At 41.2% G+C, this 19,117-nt stretch overlaps 1 protein-coding gene across 1 annotated transcript in view; it reads right to left on the bottom strand.

Annotated features, from left to right (window-relative positions):
• The window catches only part of LOC124797892 (peptide chain release factor 1-like, mitochondrial), a 76,020-nt gene that overhangs the window by 1,104 nt on the left and 55,799 nt on the right, over positions 1-19,117 (bottom strand). The window contains exons 5-6 of the mRNA XM_047261004.1: positions 9,405-9,522; positions 8,854-8,990 (exon numbers count right to left, since the gene is read on the bottom strand). Coding sequence (XP_047116960.1) covers positions 8,854-8,990; positions 9,405-9,522 — 255 coding nt within the window. The remainder of the gene's footprint in view (positions 1-8,853; positions 8,991-9,404; positions 9,523-19,117) is intronic.

Genomic DNA, 19,117 nt, shown 5'->3' on the forward strand with positions numbered 1-19,117 from the left:
TGCTGTGTAAATATTTTGACCATTCCAAACTCAGCAGCCTGCCTTTACATAAGACATCTACAACTAAGCAGGAGAGTTTTGGTAAAATAACAAATCCTGTCATTTTAATAATCTTCCAGCCTCCCTGGGAATGGCCACAGAGATATTTCTTTTTCCGTAATACTGTGTGCTTCCTTTGAGTCTGTTCACACTGCTAGGGAAAATATCTGTCATGGCATATTACTGTAAACTCAAATTGTATCCATTTGCTTTGACAAATTTAACCAATACCAAGCAACTCAAAGCAGTTTGCTACAGACATAAAACTTTTTCACAAATTAAAACTGTATGCACTACTGAGACTCTGGCACAGAATCTTGCCTTTCACGAGCAGTACTCAACTGTGCCACCCAGGCATGTACTGTGACCCTTACAGCTTCACTTCTACTAGTGCCACACTACTACTTTCCAAACTTTCTGCTTACTTCTATACTTTGATCAGAATAAGAAAGTGACTGACTAATCTGTGGCAACAAACCACAGAATGCACTTGGTTGCCCCTTTTGTTGTATTTGCAGTTATCAAGTAGCTCTGTAATGGCAAGTAGCAGTTACTAGTCTGTTGCAGATGCACAAATAAGCTAACATTGAAGTGGCTCTGTGTTTTCTGATCTCACTTCCTGCTATTTCACGTTGAGGACCCATTTTGTCACATGAAACACAAAGTTAGTTCTGCAATATTGTGGCAACATGCCACGTAACGTGGAACCGATGGGAAGAGAGAATGTTTCCTATATCACAAGCAGAATGTGAGATGATATTTTGTATTTGTCATGTTCAGCAGAAGCCCATATTCGGTGGTTTTTTTTATGTTATATCTTCAACTTATGACTATATGCTGTTTCTAGGCAGCAGCACATTGAATGCCACCAGAACAATTCATTTTATATTGATTTGTGTTAAAATGACTGGATATGTAATATTGGTGGTTAAAGACATGCCGTATTGTTATTTTCACATTATAACTAGAGTTTTACGAAGATTCATGAAAAAACATGTCATTATTGTTAGGACTTATTATGTCACCTAATGACATTTTAGTGATTAAAGCCGTTAGAATACTGTAACATAAAATGCAAGGTCACTCACTGCAGACTTTCAGTGTAGTGTAGTTGGTAGCAGGTGCCACATTATGGAACAAAGGGTAGAGTGGTGCAGGTTTGGGTTCCTGCTGTAATCAATTTCTTTTCTTCCTTTTTTTTTTTTTTTCTCTCACCTTTGCCTTTCTAAAAGGTTGTGGGATTTTCTTATGAAATTAATAGAAAAAATTTGTGTAATATTTGATAAGTGGGCTATCTGGAGTGAGTTTGTTAACTTTTGTAAGCTGATGCCCTTAGTGACAGAACATATATCTTTTCTTTTTGTTTTACTTTAAGCTCATGGACACTGGTGAAGTTTTTATTTACGTATACCACAGACAGAACACCATGATTAGTATGTGGACAAGGGAGGAAATATGTGTTTTAAAAGAGCTAACGTAGGAATTTTACACTTGTCCACTGTCATAAACAAACTGTATATTTTCGGAGCCAAATAAAACCGACAACTGCTACCCATCACATGTGCTGATAGCACTGGTTCTCGATGTTGGATATCCGGTCTGCATTTACATGAATGTTGGCTGCCTCGTCCTGTGTGATGACGGCTTTACCATTGGTCAAGTAACAGTTGAGATTTGTTTCCATCGTGTGCTTTGTTTCTGTGTGTGGCATGTTTATTTTACACTACACAATGTTTGAAGTTTGCAGCAAAAGTGCACGGAAAAGTGTGAGTGCTAAACAGGAATTTTAGTGATCTACACTCACGTTTTGCATGATCACTCATCAGTTTGTGTGCTTGATCCAGCAATATTTTGGAGAGAGAGAATGGTGTAGCCAAAAGAACTGCAGATGCTTTGAACATTCACAAAAATGTGGTTGTGAAAGCGCAAGGAAAAATACTCTTCTGTAGAACAGGAAGGGGATGATTTTATCTCAGCCACAGACACAGTAAGAAGAAGAAGAAGAAGAAGAAGAAGAAGAAGACAAAATCGCTATATATGAGTATTACAGAAGTACATCCAACTAAGAGAGTTAAACAGTTTTGGAAAGATTGCATGGTTGGATAAAACTCAGATAAATGCGAGTTATTCTTTCCGAAAAGACTGAACTGGTGGAAGTATTGCGGAAGTCCACCTGTTCCCATGGGAAAAGGTGCAAACATTATCATCTTGTGCACTGGAACTTCCACTGGTTTACAATAATCTCATTGCTGGAAGAATTAAGAAAAAAAAAGTGGTAAAGAATGAAGTCAAAAATAGGGAGAATAAAATTTATAAACTCTGTATGCATGAGTACCCCATAAGACATAGATATCTGTTTTGAAACAGTCTTAAAAGAAATAGAGAATGGAGGAGAGGAAGACGATCCAAAGAAGAACAGCATGTTCTATCAAAACCAATGTGCACTCCGTGTGCATACCGGGTGGAGTCATTCCAGATGTGGAAAGGGTCCTCCCGGATGCCATGAAGAGCACATGGTGCAGCCAACTGCAGGTGGTTGCTCATATTGGTACCAATGATGTGTGTCACTTTGGATCAGACGAGATTCTCTCTGGTTTCGATCAGCTAACAGAAGTGGTAAGGGCTGCCAGTCTTGCTTGCAAGATGAAAGCAAAGCTCACCATTTGCAGCATAGTCGACAGGACCGATTGAGGGCCTCTGGTACAGAGCCGAGTGGAGGGTCTGAATCAGAGGCTCAGAAGGTTCTGCGACTGTGTAGGCTGCAGATTCCTTGACTTGCGGCAAAGGGTGGTTGGGTTTCGGGTTCCGCTGAATAGGTCAGGTGTCCACTATACGCAGGAGCTGGCTAAACGGGTAGCAGAGGCTGTGTGGCGTGGACTGGGTGGTTTTTTAGGTTAGAGTGTCTCGGGAAAACACAAGAAGGGCCACAGTCACAAAGGGTGCAGGCTGAACACAGGAAGAACGTAGATACAGGAACCATTGGTAAAATAGTTGTAAATTGTCGTAGCTGTGTTGGGAAAGTACCAGAGCTCTAAAAGAAAGCGCTGATGCTCAAATCGTTATAGGCACTGAAAGCTGGCTAAAGCCGGATATAAGCTCAGCCGAAATTTTTGCGAAGAACCTAATGGTGTTCTGAAAAGATGGGCTAAACACGGATGGCGGTGGCCGGTTTGTTGCTGTCAGAAGTAGTTTAACTTGTTGCAAAATTGAAGTAGATACTTTCTGTGAGTTAGTATGGGCAGAGGTCATTGTTGGCAACCGGAATGAAATAATAATTGGATCCTTTTACCGACCTACCAGTTCAGATGATACAGTTGCTGAAAGGTTCAAAGAAAACTTGAGTTTCATTTCACACACATACCTGACTCATACGATAATAGTTGGTGGTGACTTTAATTTACCCTCGATATGTTGGCGAAAATACATGTTTAATTCCGGAGGTACACATAAAATATCACCCGAAACTGTGCTAAATGCATTCTCTGAAAATTATTTCGAGCAGTTAGTTCATGAGCCCACGTGAATAGTAAACGGTTGTGAAAACACACTTGCCCTCTTAGCAACAAATAATCCTGACTTAGTAACGAGCATCAAAACCGATATAGGGTTTAGTGAACACAGGGTTGTTGTAGCAAGATTGAATATTGCAATAACCCAAATCCTTGAAAAATAAGCGAAAAATGTACCTATTCAAAAAAGCAGATAAAAATTCACTTGATGCCATCCTGACAGACAATATCCACTCATTCCAAATTAATAATATAAGTGTAGACCAGATGTGGCTTAAATTCAAAGAAATAGTATCAGCAGCAATTGAGAGATTTATACCAAATAAATTAACAAATGATGGAGCTGATCCTCCTTGGTACACAAAATGGGTTAGAACACTGTTGCAGAAACAATGAAACAAACATGCCAAATTTAAATAAATGCAAAATCACCAAGATTGGCGATCCTTTACAGAAGTTCGAAATTTAGCGCGGAGTTCAATGCGAGGTGCCTGTAACACTTTACACAACAAAACTTTGTCTCGAAACCTAGCAGAAAATCCAAAGATATTCTGGTTGTATGTGAAGTTTGTTAGTGGCAAGAAACAATCAATGCCTTCTCTGCATAATAACAACGGAGATACTATCAAAGACAGTGCTGCCAAAGCAGAGTTACTAAACACAGCCTTCCGAAATGCCTTCACAAAAGAAGACGAAGTAAATATTCCAGAATTCGAATCGAGAACAGTTGCCAACATGAGTAACGTAGAAGTAAATATCCTCGGAGTAGTGAAGCAACTCACATCACTTAATAAAAGCAAGTCTTCTGATCCAGACTGTATACCAATTAGGTTCCTTTCAGAGTATGCTGATGCATTAGCTCCATACTTAACAATTATATATAACCGTTCGCTTAAAGAAAAATCCTTACCCACAGACTGGAAAGTTTAAATTCCAATCACCAACTTTCTCCTCCGAATGCGAAAATATTTTGTTGACACTGACCTACATAGAGAGGAACGATCACCACAATAAAATAAGGGAAATCAGAGCTCTTACGAAAGGCTATAGGTGTTCATTCTTTCCACGCACTATACGAGATTGGAATAATAGGGAACTGTGAAGGTGGTTCGATGAACCCTCTGCCAGGCACTTAAATGTGATTTGCGGAGTATCGATGTAGATGTAGATGTAGATGTAGATGTAGAAGAGTCGATCTCTTCCAATGCCCCTAAATGACGTGCAGCAGGTGTTTCCCTCTCGAGATGAACTCAGTCTGATTTTTTATTCTCTTGTAAATTACAGCAACTAATAGTTAGTCCTCTCCAAATTTTCATTTGATTTCTTATCAATCTACTTTAAGTAAATCCCAAATGTTTTGAGATTCTTCACTTTCTTTTTCATCACAGTCCAAGTTTGGAGAGGGTCTCCTCATACGTTTGCAGTGGTAAATTTCTGTGGCATTCCAGGCATCATACACCCTAAGCATTGGAACCCCCCCCCCCCCCCCCCCCCCCCCCATGAACCATGGACCTTGCCATTGGTAGGGAGGCTTGCGTGCCTCAACGATACAGATAGCCGTACCGTAGGTGCAACCACAACGGAGGGGTATCTGTTGAGAGGCCAGACAAACGTGTGGTTTCTGAAGAGGGGCAGCAGCCTTTTCAGTAGTTGCAGGGGCAACAGTCTGAATGATTGACTGATCTGACCTTGTAACACTAACCAAAATGGCCTTGCTGTTCTGGTACTGCGAACGGCTGAAAGCAAGGGGAAACTAAAGCCGTAATTTTTCCTGAGGGCATGCAGCTTCACTGTATGATTAAATGGTGATGGCATCCTCTGGGGTAAAATATTCTGGACATAAAATAGTCCCCCATTCAGATCTCTGGGCGGGGACTACTCAAGAGGACGTTGTTATCAGGAGAAAGAAAACTGGCGTTCTACGGATCGGAGCGTGGAATGTCAGATCCCTTAATTGGGCAGGTAGGTTGGAAAATTTAAAAAGGGAAATGGATAGGTTAAGGTTAGATACAGTGGGAATTAGTGAAGTTCGGTGGCAGGAGGAACAAGACGTTTGGTCAGGTGAATACAGGGTTATAAATACAAAATCAAATTGGGGTAATGCAGGAGTAGGTTTAATAATGAATAAAAAAATAGGAATGCGGGTAAGCTACTACAAACAGCATAGTGAACGCATTATTGTGGCCAAGATAGACACAAAGCCCAGGCCTACTACAGTAGTACAAGTTTATATGCCAACTAGCTCTGCAGATGACGAAGAAATTGATGAAATGTATGATGAGATAAAAGAAATTATTCAGGTAGTGAAGGGAGACGAAAATTTAATAGTCATGGGTGACTGGAATTCAAGAGTAGGAAAAGGGAGAGAAGGAAACATAGTAGGTGAATATGGATTGGGGCTAAGAAATGAAAGAGGAAGCCGCCTGGTAGAATTTTGCGCAGAGCATAACTTAATCATAGCTAACACTTGGTTTCAGAATCATGAAAGACGATTGTATACATGGAAGAACCCTGGAGATACTAAAAGGTATCAGATAGATTATATAATGGTAAGACAGAGATTTAGGAACCAGGTTTTAAATTGTAAGACATTTCCAGGGGCAGATGTGGACTCTGACCACAATCTATTGGTTATGAACTGTAGATTAAAACTGAAGAAACTGCAAAAAGGTGGGAATTTAAGGAGATGGGACCTGGATAAACTGAAAAAACCAGAGGTTGTACAGAGTTTCAGGAGAGCATAAGGGAACAATTGACAGGAATGGGGGAAAGAAATACAGTAGAAGAAGAATGGGTAGCTTTGAGGGATGAAATAGTGAAAGCAGCAGAGGATCAAATAGGTAAAAAGACGAGGGCTAGTAGAAACCCTTGGGTAACAATAAATATTGAATTTAATTGGTGAAAGGAGAAAATATAGAAATGCAGTAAATGAAGCAGGCAAAAAGGAATACAAACGTCTCAAAAATGAGATCGACAGGAAGCGCAAAATGGCTAAGCAGGGATGGCTAGAGGACAAATGTAAGGATGTAGAGGCATATCTCACTAGGGTAAGATAGATACTGCTTACAGGAAAATTAAAGAGACCTTTGGAGAAAGGAGAACCACTTATATGAATATCAAGAGCTTTGATGGAAACCCAGTTCTAAGCAAAGAAGGGAATGCAGAAAGTTGGAAGGAGTATATAGAGGGTCTACACAAGGGCGATGTACTTGAGGGCAATATTATAGAAATGGAAGAGGATGTAGATGAAGATGAAATGGGAGATATGATACTGTGTGACGAGTTTGACAGAGCACTGAAAGACCTGAGTTGAAACAAGGCCCCCGGAGTAGACAACATTCCATTAGAACTACTGACAGCTTTGGGAGAGGCATTCCTGACAAAACTCTACCATCTGGTGAGCAAGATGTATGAGGCAGGCGAAATACCCTCAGACTTAAAGAAGAATATAATAATTCCAATCCCAAAGAAAGCAGGCGTTGACAGATGTGAAAATTACTGAACTAAAAGTTTAATAAGTCACAGCTGCAAAATACTAACGCGAATTCTTTACAGACGAATGGAAAAACTGATTGAAGCCGACCTCGGGGAAGATCAGTTTGGATTCCGTAGAAATGTTGGAACACGTGAGGCAATACTGACCTTACGACTTATCTTAGAAGAAAGATTAAGGAAAGGCAAACCTACATTTCTAGCATTTGTAGACTTAGAGAAAGCTTTTGACAATGTTGATTGGAATACTCTCTTTCAAATTCTGAAGGTGGCAGGGGTAAAATACAAGGAGCGAAAGGCTGTTTACAATTTGTACAGAAACCAGATGGCAGTTATGAGAGTCGAGGGGTATGAAAGGGAAGCAGTGGTTGGGAAGGGAGTGAGACAGGGTTGTAGCCTATCCCCGATGTTATTCGATCTGTATATTGAGCAAGCAATAAAGGAAACAAAAGAAAAGTTTGGAATAGGTATTAAAATCCATGGAGAAGAAATAAAAACTTTGGGGTTCGCCGATGACATTGTAATTCTGTCAGGACTTGGAAGAGCAGTTGAATGGAATGGACAGTGTCTTGAAAGGAGGATATAAAATGAACATCAACAACAGCAAAATGAGGATAATGGAATGTAATTGAATTAAGTCGGGTGATGCTGAGGGAATTAGATTAGGAAATGAGACACTTAAAGTAGTAGATGAGTTTTGCTAATTGGGGAGCAAAATAACTGATGATGGCCGAAGTAGAGAGGATATAAAATGTAGACTGGCAATGGCAAGGAAAGCGTTTCTGAAGAAGAGAAATTTGTTACCATCGCGTATTGGTTTAAGTGTCAGGAAGTCGTTTCTGAAAGTATTTGTATGGAGTGTAGCCATGTATGGAAGTGAAACATGGACGATAAATAGTTTAGACATGAAGAGAATAGAAGCTTTCGTAATGTGGTGCTACAGAAGAATGCTGAAGATTAGATGGGTAGACCACATAACAAATGAGGAGGTATTGAATAGAATTGGGGAGAAGACGAGCTTATGGCACAACTTGACTAGAAGAAGGGATCGGTTGGTAGGACATGTTCTGAGACATCGAGGGATCACCACTTTAGTATTGGAGGGCAGCGTAGAGGGTCAAAATCGTAGAGGGAGACCAAGAGAGGAATACACTAAGCAGATTCAGAAGGATGTAGGCTGCAGTAGGTACTGGGAGATGAAGCAGCTTGCACAGGATAAGGTAGCATGGAGAGCTGCATCAAAGCAGTCTCAGGACTGAAGGCCACCACAACAACAACTAGCATTGGAAGTAATCAACATCTTCCTTGAGCCTGTTTTTCACTGCTATTGTCAGTGCTGTTTCATACTTATTCTAACTACTTATGATTTTTCGAAGTTTACTCCTACACCAGGGATTCCTTCTGTCAGCTGCTTAAGAATCTTTTGCAAGTTTTCTTCGTGCCTAACCAATAGCACTAGATTAACAGTATATTTAATAGACTTGATGACTCTTCTCCTCCAATTGCGAAATCTATTTCTTAAAAGACTTTGCATAACCAACCAACCAACCAAACACACACACACACACACACACACACACACACACACACCATACAATTATTCAATTCCATTTTCTTTTCAGGCTGTCTATTCAACCAATTCCCCTTTCACAGAAGTTGAAAAATAAAGACATGTCCACAGATCCCAAACTACTACTCATTATGTTCTCCCATGCCATTTCCTAAGTCTTTAAAAAGGTTCCTCAACTACAAGTAGTTACATGTTCATTTAAAGCATCTGAATAACCAAAATACCATAAGCCATTTGTTATACCTGTGATTTACGTTCAGCACTCAAGCGACTTTCCTCTTCTTCTGTACGCATCTTCCAGATGCGGGCACGGAGTCTCTCCATGGCGATAGCTTTGTTTTTGTGTTGAGACCTATCAACCTGACTCTCCACTACAATACCTGGAAAATATATATATGAAAAGTTTTTTTGCAGTACATACTAAACTGCAGCATAAGCTGCAAAGTGGAATATATTACTTATTGTAATTTGTTTAACATACTGAACAGGGCTTCAGTGTTGATTGACATTGCACAATTTGGTTTCATGCGTGAACTGAAAGAACTACTACTGATCAAGTACTTTTAGAGTTTTCTATCGAACAGTGTACACAGACCTCCATCCCAACACACTATGTTAGGTCCTGCAGTGTTCAAAGCAACCAGTGGATTGATAATCACTTCACTTCAGGGAGCACACCTAATACATTTAATTATCTCTGTCTAACATGAACCGAGGAAAAAAAAAAAAAGAAAAAAAGAACTAAAGGATGAGAAGTATGCTCTAAACTCTCCTTCACATAAGCCACTGCTTACCTGTAGGACGGTGTGTGATTCTCACAGCACTGTCGGTAGTGTTAACATGCTGGCCCCCTGCTCCACTTGCCCTTTTTGTCTCGATTTCCAGGTCACTCTCCCTTAAAATGACCTCTACCTATGAACAACATCTATTTATGTACATACTAGACTGAATTTTATTACACAGCTCTACAAACTACAGTGAAAAGATTTTCCGCAATACAAGTTTTAGCAATTCAACTAACTACTGGCAATGAGACATCGAAGGCAGATAAAGGTTTGCAGGTAAGATCACATTTCATCTGGTGCTTGTTAGGGTGAGGGAACCTTCCTGCCGGCCAGAGTGGCCGAGCGGTTCTAGGCGCTACAGTCTGGAACCGCGTGACCGCTACGGTCGCAGGTTCGAATCCTGCCTCGGGCATGGACGTGTGTGATGTCCTTAGGTTAGTTAGGTTTAAGTCGTTCTAAGTTCTAGGGGACTGGTGACCTCAGATGTTAAGTCCCATAGTGCTCAGAGCCATTTGAACCATTTTTGAACCTTCCTGTTTTGGCACGCTGTTGAAAACTGCAAACTGGGTGAGGTATGACATAGCGGCAAACTATTTGCTGATATTAAGATTAATAGACATTCGAAATTAATGAACAGTGACAGTGGAAGGTTTAGGCTTCATGTGGACATGAGAGCAGTGCACAAAGTTCATAGTTGTAACATTTCGACACTGTGTAAAAAACACAAATGAAGAAGCTGGCTGCCATCTTTGGGATCACTTAAGTTAATGAGGAACCAAAAGGGTGAGGAGAGTCCAAATGTAAATACACTCCTGGAAATGGAAAAAAGAACACATTGACACCGGTGTGTCAGACCCACCATACTTGCTCCGGACACTGTGAGAGGGCTGTACAAGCAATGATCACACGCACGGCACAGCGGACACACCAGGAACCGCGGTGTTGGCCGTCGAATGGCGCTAGCTGCGCAGCATTTGTGCACCGCCGCCGTCAGTGTCAGCCAGTTTGCCGTGGCATACGGAGCTCCATCACAGTCTTTAACACTGGTAGCATGCCGCGACAGCGTGGACGTGAACCGTATGTGCAGTTGACGGACTTTGAGCGAGGGCGTATAGTGGGCATGCGGGAGGCCGGGTGGACGTACCGCCGAATTGCTCAACACGTGGGGCGTGAGGTCTCCACAGTACATCGATGTTGTCGCCAGTGGTCGGCGGAAGGTGCACGTGCCCGTCGACCTGGGACCGGACCGCAGCGACGCACGGATGCACGCCAAGACCGTAGGATCCTACGCAGTGCCGTAGGGGACCGCACCGCCACTTCCCAGCAAATTAGGGACACTGTTGCTCCTGGGGTATCGGCGAGGACCATTCGCAACCGTCTCCATGAAGCTGGGCTACGGTCCCGCACACCGTTAGGCCGTCTTCCGCTCACGCCCCAACATCGTGCAGCCCGCCTCCAGTGGTGTCGCGACAGGCGTGAATGGAGGGACGAATGGAGACGTGTCGTCTTCAGCGATGAGAGTCGCTTCTGCCTTGGTGCCAATGATGGTCGTATGCGTGTTTGGCGCCGTGCAGGTGAGCGCCACAATCAGGACTGCATACGACCGAAGCACACAGGGCCAACACCCGGCATCATGGTGTGGGGAGCGATCTCCTACACCGGCCGTACACCACTGGTGATCGTCGAGGGGACACTGAATAGTGCACGGTACATCCAAACCGTCATCGAACCCATCGTTCTACCATTCCTAGACCGGCAAGGGAACTTGCTGTTCCAACAGGACAATGCACGTCCGCATGTATCCCGTGCCACCCAACGTGCTCTAGAAGGTGTAAGTCAACTACCCTGGCCAGCAAGATCTTCGGATCTGTCCCCCATTGAGCATGTTTGGGACTGGATGAAGCGTCGTCTCACGTGGTCTGCACGTCCAGCACGAACGCTGGTCCAACTGAGGCACCAGGTGGAAATGGCATGGCAAGCCGTTCCACAGGACTACATCCAGCATCTCTACGATCGTCTCCATGGGAGAATAGCAGCCTGCATTGCTGCGAAAGGTGGATATACACTGTACTAGTGCCGACATTGTGCATGCTCTGTTGCCTGTGTCTATGTGCCTGTGGTTCTGTCAGTGTGATCATGTGATGTATCTGACCCCAGGAATGTGTCAATAAAGTTTCCCCTTCCTGGGACAATGAATTCACGGTGTTCTTATTTCAATTTCCAGGAGTGTAAATCAGCCTGAACTGTAAATGTGGGTAGACTGATGAGCAGATGACAATTATTCATAGCAGCAGCAACTGATGCCAGGACAATTCAAGATATAAGTGTGTGTTATTAAGTGCTCATCCAAAACTGACAAGACAGAGGACTGGTTCAAAGTGACTGGATAAGTGATGAAAATCATAAGAAAATTCTCAGGAGGTTCATATAAATGAAGTCAATGTTAATAGAAATGCATAAAAACATGGACTGAACTAACAACAGCAGCAAGGAAATGATTGAAAATGTGTGTAGAAAAAATAAGTTAGGTATAGCTTTTGTTCTAACTTAGATTCAAATCAAATATGGTTAGAAGAGAAAACAAAGTATAGATGAGACATCAGGTTCAAAAGTAGATGCTCTTGGTAATGATACGGTACACAAAAAGACAAAATCGAAAATTTATGCAGCAAGCAGATGGAAGTTGATTCTGGAACAAAATATGTGCAAGTTTTACATGAAATTGTTGACAAAGTTGATGATATTGTGACTGGTTGCAACTTGTACAAAATATTGATGCAAATGCAGGCAGCTTTAATGTTATAGCAACGAAAACAATCAATTATTGATAAAATTATTTATTGGATAGATAAAAAATCTACTCAACAAACGGCGGCAGAGAACACACACAGGAAAGACTGTTGTGATTGGCAAGCTTTCGGAGCCAGTCTCTCCTTCTTCAGGCAGAAGGGTTGAAGAGGAAGGAAGAAGCATGAAGGAAAAGAACTGGAGAGGTATAGGAAAAGGGGTAGATTTTTGGAAGGGGAGACTTACTGTATGGGATGAGAAGGAAAGACTGATTGCTGGGGATTGCATCAGGCGAGATTTGAAAACCTGAGAGCTTAAAGGTGGCAGACAGGGCAATATGCAAGACAGAGATTACTACTAAAATCATGCACAAGTTAATAAGAGTGAGAAGCTAAGAACATTGTACGCAACAGAGGTGGGACGGGTCGGTGAAAAATAGATGGGAAAGACAATTAAAGATGTAGAAAACTAAAATGATGTCAAGCCAAGAGTAGTTACAGTGAAGAAATGCTGAGACGGAAGAAATTAACATAAATTATGGCCAGGTGTGTGGCAAGAATGAAGGGCATGTTGTAGTGCTAGTTCTCACCTGCGGAGTTCTGAGAAATTGGTGTCTGGGGAAGAATCCAGATGGCGTGTGTGGTGAAACAGGCACCGAGGTCACATTGTAGAGCATGCTCTGCAACAGGATATTGTGAGTTGCCAGTATATACCCTCTGCCTATGCCCATTCATCCTAATAGATAATTTGTTGGTAGTCATGCTGATGTAGAAGGTTGAACAGTGTTTACATAATAGTTGGTAAATGACGTGTCGTTTTGCTGGTGGCTCTCTCTTTGATAGTATTTTTTGCCAGTTGCAGGGCCATTATAGGTGCTGGTAGGAGGGTGCAAAGGGCAAGTCTTATAGTGGGGACAGTCACAGGTGTAGGAGCCATAGTGTAGGGAGATGGGTGCAGAAGGAGCATAGGGTCTAACAAGAATATTGTGGAAATTGGGAGGGCGACGGAAAGCTATACTAGATGTGGTGGGCAAAATTTCAGACAGGTTGGATCTCATTTCAGGGTATGATTTTAGAGTCACGGCCCTGTCGAAGTAGCTGATTAACACATTCCAGACCAGGAAAATACTGAGTCACCATTGGTGTGCTCCAAAGCTGTTTTGTGGAGGGATCAACAGTATCAGGGCTGGATGTAATAGCCTGGGAAATCTGCATTTTAACTAGGCTGATGGGGTAACTATGTGCAGTGAGGGCTGAGGTGAGAATGGTGGTGTACTGCTGTAAAGAGTCTGCATCCGAACAAATATGTTTGCCTTGGATGCCAAGGCTGTATGGGAGGGAATGTTTGACGTGGAATGAATGGCAACTGTCAAAATGTAAGTACTGTTGTTTGTTGGTAGGTTTAATGTGGATGGAAGAAGCTCGTCTTTCCTTGAGGTTGATGTCATACTCACTGAAGGCCAGCTGTACACTTCCGTACACAGTAAACTTACCAACAAACAACATAACTTACACTTTGACTGTTGCCATCCTTTCCATGTCAAACATTCTCTCCCACACAGCCTTGGCATCCGAGGCAAATGTATTTGTTGGGATGCAGACTCATTACAGAAATACACCACCATTCTCACTCAGCCATCACTGCACATAATTACCCCACCGGTCTAGTTAAAAAGCAGCTTTCTCGGGCCATCACACCCAATCCTGGTACTGCTGATCCCTTCACAAAACTGTTAGGAGCACACCATTGGTGACTCAGTATTATCCTGGTCTGGAATGTGTTAATCAGCTACTTCGACAGGGCCATGACTTCCTAAAATAATGCCCTGAAATGAGATCCATTCTGTCTGAAACTTTGCCCACCATACCTAGAATAGCTTTACCTCGCCCTCCCAATCTCCACAATATTCTTGTCAGACCCTATGCTCCCCCTGCACCCATCTTCCTACCATCTGGCTGCTAACCCTGTGACCATCCCTGCTGCAAGACTTGCCCCATGCACCTTCCTACCACCACCTATAATAGTCTTGTAACTGACAAAACATACTATCAAAGGGAGAGCCACCTGCAAAACGACACGTCATTGACCAGCTATTACGTAAACACTATTCAGCCTTCTATATTGGCATGACTACACCAAATTATTAATTAGGATGAATGGGCATAGGCAGAGGGTATATACTGGCAACATGTAAGTAATGTTGTTTGTTGGTAGGTTTAATGTGGACGGAAGAAGCTGGTCTTTCCTTGAGGTCTATCTCATCCTCACTGAAGGCCAGCTGTACACTTCTGTACACAGTAAACTTACCAACGAACAACAGTACTTACACTTTTATGTTCACGACCTCGGTGCCCGTTTCACCACACGCGCCATCTGGATTCTTCCCCCAGACACCAGTTTCTCAGGACTACGCAGGTAAGAACTAGCACTACAACATGTCTTTGGTTCTTGCCACTCACCTGGCCTTAATTTACGTTAATTTCTTCCGTCTCAGCTTTTCTTCACTGTAACTACTCTGTGCTTGACTCCATTTTAGTTGTCTACGTCTTTCATTGTCTTTCCCATCTATTTTTCACCACCCGCTCCTACCTCTGTTACATACAATGCACTTAGCTTCTCACTCTTATTAATTCGTGCTTGGTTTTAGTTGTAATCTCTGTCTTGCATATTACCCTGTCTGCTACCTTTAAGCTATCAGGTTTTCTAATCTTGTCCGATGCAGTCCCCAACAATCAGACTTTCCTTCTCCTCTCATACAGTAAGTCTCCCCTGACCCGTGGTTCTGGGTGACTTTCCCAAAATCTACCCCTTATACCTCTCCAGTCCTTTTCCTTCACCCTTCTTCTGTCCCCTTCAACTCTTCTGCCTGGAGGAGGAGCCATTGGCTCCAAAAGCTTGCCAATCACAATAGCCTTTTCTGTGTGTGTATTTTGCCGCCGCTTGTTGAGTAGATTTTCTTTTTCTATCCAGTTAAATAACTTTAATGTTAGTATGATCAGATATGTGCAAAAAGGGAATGAAATTACTGAAAAAGTTTATGATATTGTTGGAAATCAGAGCAAAGCCTGTGTAATCAGCAGTAACATAAATGAAATGAAATTAGTAAAGGTGAACGTAAACAATGTGTGACGAATGATATGTTGGTAAAGAAAACAAAGTTTGGAAAGGTAAATACTACTAAAGTAAACAAAAATGTTGTTAAATGTACAGTATTAAATGTAGATAAAATTTTCAAAGCTGACACGGAAATGAACAAGATGCAGGGAGTAATTTTCAATAAGTCTATGTTATTTGTGGCATTGCACTAGGAACTGTTGTTTTGATAAGTAAATGTGGAAAGTTATCCAATGTTGCAAAAGTAGATGGAGGAGCAGGTGATCAGAGTAATTGTGAATGTATGAACAGATAGGCGTTTCACTGAACTTCAGTGAGCACACTACGTGGCCAGTAATGCCTTCACCAGCTGGGTAACGTCATTCTTGCTTTACTGTTTCACTCTCTTCTGTTATCCTTTCTACAGATTGTAAGAAAAAAGTAATCTTCTTCTACTCTCTTCAATTTATGGGTAATTTGAATCTGTGTTATTTCAATAACTGAATTGTTATATGTTAATGGATATTAATTGGTAAGATCATGGAAGCAAAAATATGCCATCAGTTAAAAGTCGAATGAAGAAAATATCTATATCTGTAATTAGTAACTTTGAAAAATTTGTGTGAGTAATGATAAAACATTTTTCAGCTTCATCAATAAAGTTAAGAATACACAAGATAGTAATAAAGCAGCAGCAAAACTAAATTTAATGCTACTTAAAGCAGTAACATTTATTTATTTCTACTGCTTACAGCACCGAGCGAGGTGGCGCAGTGGTTAGCACACTGGACTCGCATTCGGGAGGATGACGGTTCAAACCCGTCTCCGGCCATCCTGATTTAGGTTTTCTGTGATTTCCCTAAATCGCTTCAGGCAAATGCCGGGATGGTTCCTTTGAAAGGGCACGGCCGATTTCCTTCCCCATCCTTCCCTCACCCGAGCTTCCGCTCCGTCTCTAATGACCTCGTTGTCGACGGGACGTTAAACACTAATCTCCTCCTCCTACTGCTTACAGCAAAACTAGTATCAATTTGTTATAGGACTGAGTCAGTACCACAAAAATGTGTAACTGTATTGTTATTCGGACCAAAGTAAAGAGAGCTAAGGAAACTTAAGTTATGTTGCCCTCAGTAATGTTTATGGGAAGGAAAGGTTTGTCATGATGTAGTCCTTCAGGATGGAACAGAGGAAAGTAGGTGGTTTAAAATAAAATAATATCCTCATCTGAAGCATGAAATCCAGTAGATATGAATTCTGTCTGTTTATAACGAAAAGAAGTTTTGTTAAATAATGATAAGGGTTTGTTGCTGTGGAGTGTCATCATAGAGAGGTTTTTTTTTATTTTTATTTTTTATTTTTTATAAGAAGCAAATCAGGGATTCAATGTTTGATAACATTGTAATAAAGACATAAAAAGTAATGAGATAATGATAATGTGGTAATAAAATGATGAAATGGAGTAATGAGTCAACAGAATATGAGGATCTAAAAGGAAGGGAAAAAATACAAGTAAATAAGGAATGAAGTAATAATGAGATAATGAAGTGAGTACTGCATGAAGCAGTGACAATTAGGGACGATTTCTTTGGAATAGTTTATTTTGTGAATGGTCTTCTACAGACAACCAGTTTGTGTGAAAAGGATTTAATCACAAACCAGAAACATGAGTTGCATAACGAAATGTAAACATGTGCACATAAATATTTTCTGTTGAAGTAAAACATCTGTACAAAGTGAGGTAACTTTTGAGTAATATATATAATACAGGGTAGTTACAATTCAAGTTCCAGATTCATGCTCAAAATGATCTCAAATTGGTACAGAATATTACCCAGAGAAGGGAAAAATGTTATGGAAACAAAATAATAATAATAATGAAAATGGCACTGCAATCAGAAGAATGTGCGAAATAAAAGACATGGGGTACATGGCTGTTGTTCTGTTTGCATCTGAGATAGTTGGCTTGTGAATGTCTCAATGGAGGATTACAAGCTACCAGTAAAAACAAAAATGGTGACTGTATGCCAGTATTCCAGCACAAGTTCCAGACAATCAAAGGTAAGCAAAAAGGCACTGCTCTGATGTCTGCCACATGTCTGGAGAAAATGATTGCTAAATTTGAAAAGACAGGTTCTTTTTAAGTACAGTGGGGCACAAGGAAGGAACAACTGAGCTGAAGTCAGTAGAAGATGTGGGCACAGTACTGCAGTAGGGATTGACGAGTAGTGCGCTAATACGCAGTGAATGAGGAATTGCCCAAACTTTGGACATGCCTGTGAGCATGGTGTATAAAATTCTACAAAACATTCTACATTGCTATCCAAACAAAATTTCTCATGTTCAGGAATTGCTTCACACTGTCCTTCCAGTAAGACAAATGTTTGCTCTAGAATTTCTTGCTCGCATGGAAGTGGACGACAGACGGATATGGAACATTCCGTTGTCACACGATGCCCATTTTTTCCATCTCCAAGAATATGTCAATAGACACAACTGCAGAATACAGGCTAGAAGGTCAGCTCAGACATCAACCAATACCACTTCATTCGAAAAGGTAACTATGCAGTGTGATGGCACTGTTTGCCGTAGGGCCATATATCTTTTTGAGGAGATGAGTCCTGCAGGTCCTGATATCTGTACTGTCACCAGTAAATGGTATAAGAGTTCTCTGTACACCAATGTCATTCCACCACTACAACAGCATGGATGTGTGAATAGGATCATTTTTATGGAAGATGGCACTACTCTGCACATTGCACAGCCAGTGAAACAGCTGCTGCAGAAGCATTTTGGAAATGCTAGAATTGTCAGCCATCATTTCTCTACAGCCTATCCGTCCAAATCACCTAATCTTAAGTCATCTGACTTCCGGCTGTGGGGTTATCTGAAAGATGCTGCATTCAGTGCTTTGCACTGAAGGCATGCATTGCGTAACACATTCTCAACGTGCCCCCTATGACACACTGATCTGTTGTGGAATGTGCCGTTTCTTGATTTCAACTTGCGACAGAAAATGGTGCTTTTTGGAACTACTTCTACTAATGATGATGTGTGCAGGATTATTGTGGATTACATGCAAAACTCGCCCTATTCTGGTTTAAGAAACATTTTATTACCTGCACCTATGGGTGAACGTTTTTGAAATACGTAATCTCAAGATTGGAAAGACCAATATTTGTAATCATGAAGAAAGCCTCAAATGGAGAATGTACCTTCATGCAACAGTATACAAATTATTACTTTCTGAACAGAATAAGACGTCTTTACATTTTGTTTTTTAGATGGGAGTTCAGGAAGAAACCTTAACCTTAACCACACTGTCATATGTTTTCTTTTCTGCTGAAACAGTTGTTGGCAGAGTTTTCTGATTAGGGGACACATTTTCCTTTCCTGTGGTTGAGATTTCAATGTTATAAAATGATCTTTGGAAAAAAAATTGACCAAGTCTACCCACTAGAAAAATATGCAAGAAAGATTGCAGAATCAAATAACTCTGGTAAATTCATTGTAACACTGATGAAAACTGAAGACACCTAAGATTATAAACGATGTTGGATGAAATATTATAAGAAAGATGCATTTCCCACAGAGTCTTTTGGGAAAAGTGTTCCTAAAATCTTTGGAGAAGAAATAAAAATTTTGAGGTTTGCTGATGACATTGTAATTGTGTCAGAGACAGCAAAGGACTTGGAAGAACAGTTGAATGGAATGGACAGTGTCTTGAAAGGCGGATATAAGATGAATATCAACAAAATTAAAATGAGGGTAATGGAATTTAGTCGAATTAAATCACATGATGCTGAGGGAATTAGATTAGGAAATGAGACACTTAAAGTAATAGA

The sequence above is a fragment of the Schistocerca piceifrons genome, chromosome 5, assembly GCF_021461385.2.
Source record: "Schistocerca piceifrons isolate TAMUIC-IGC-003096 chromosome 5, iqSchPice1.1, whole genome shotgun sequence".
In the NCBI taxonomy this organism is placed as follows: Eukaryota; Metazoa; Arthropoda; class Insecta; order Orthoptera; family Acrididae; genus Schistocerca; species Schistocerca piceifrons.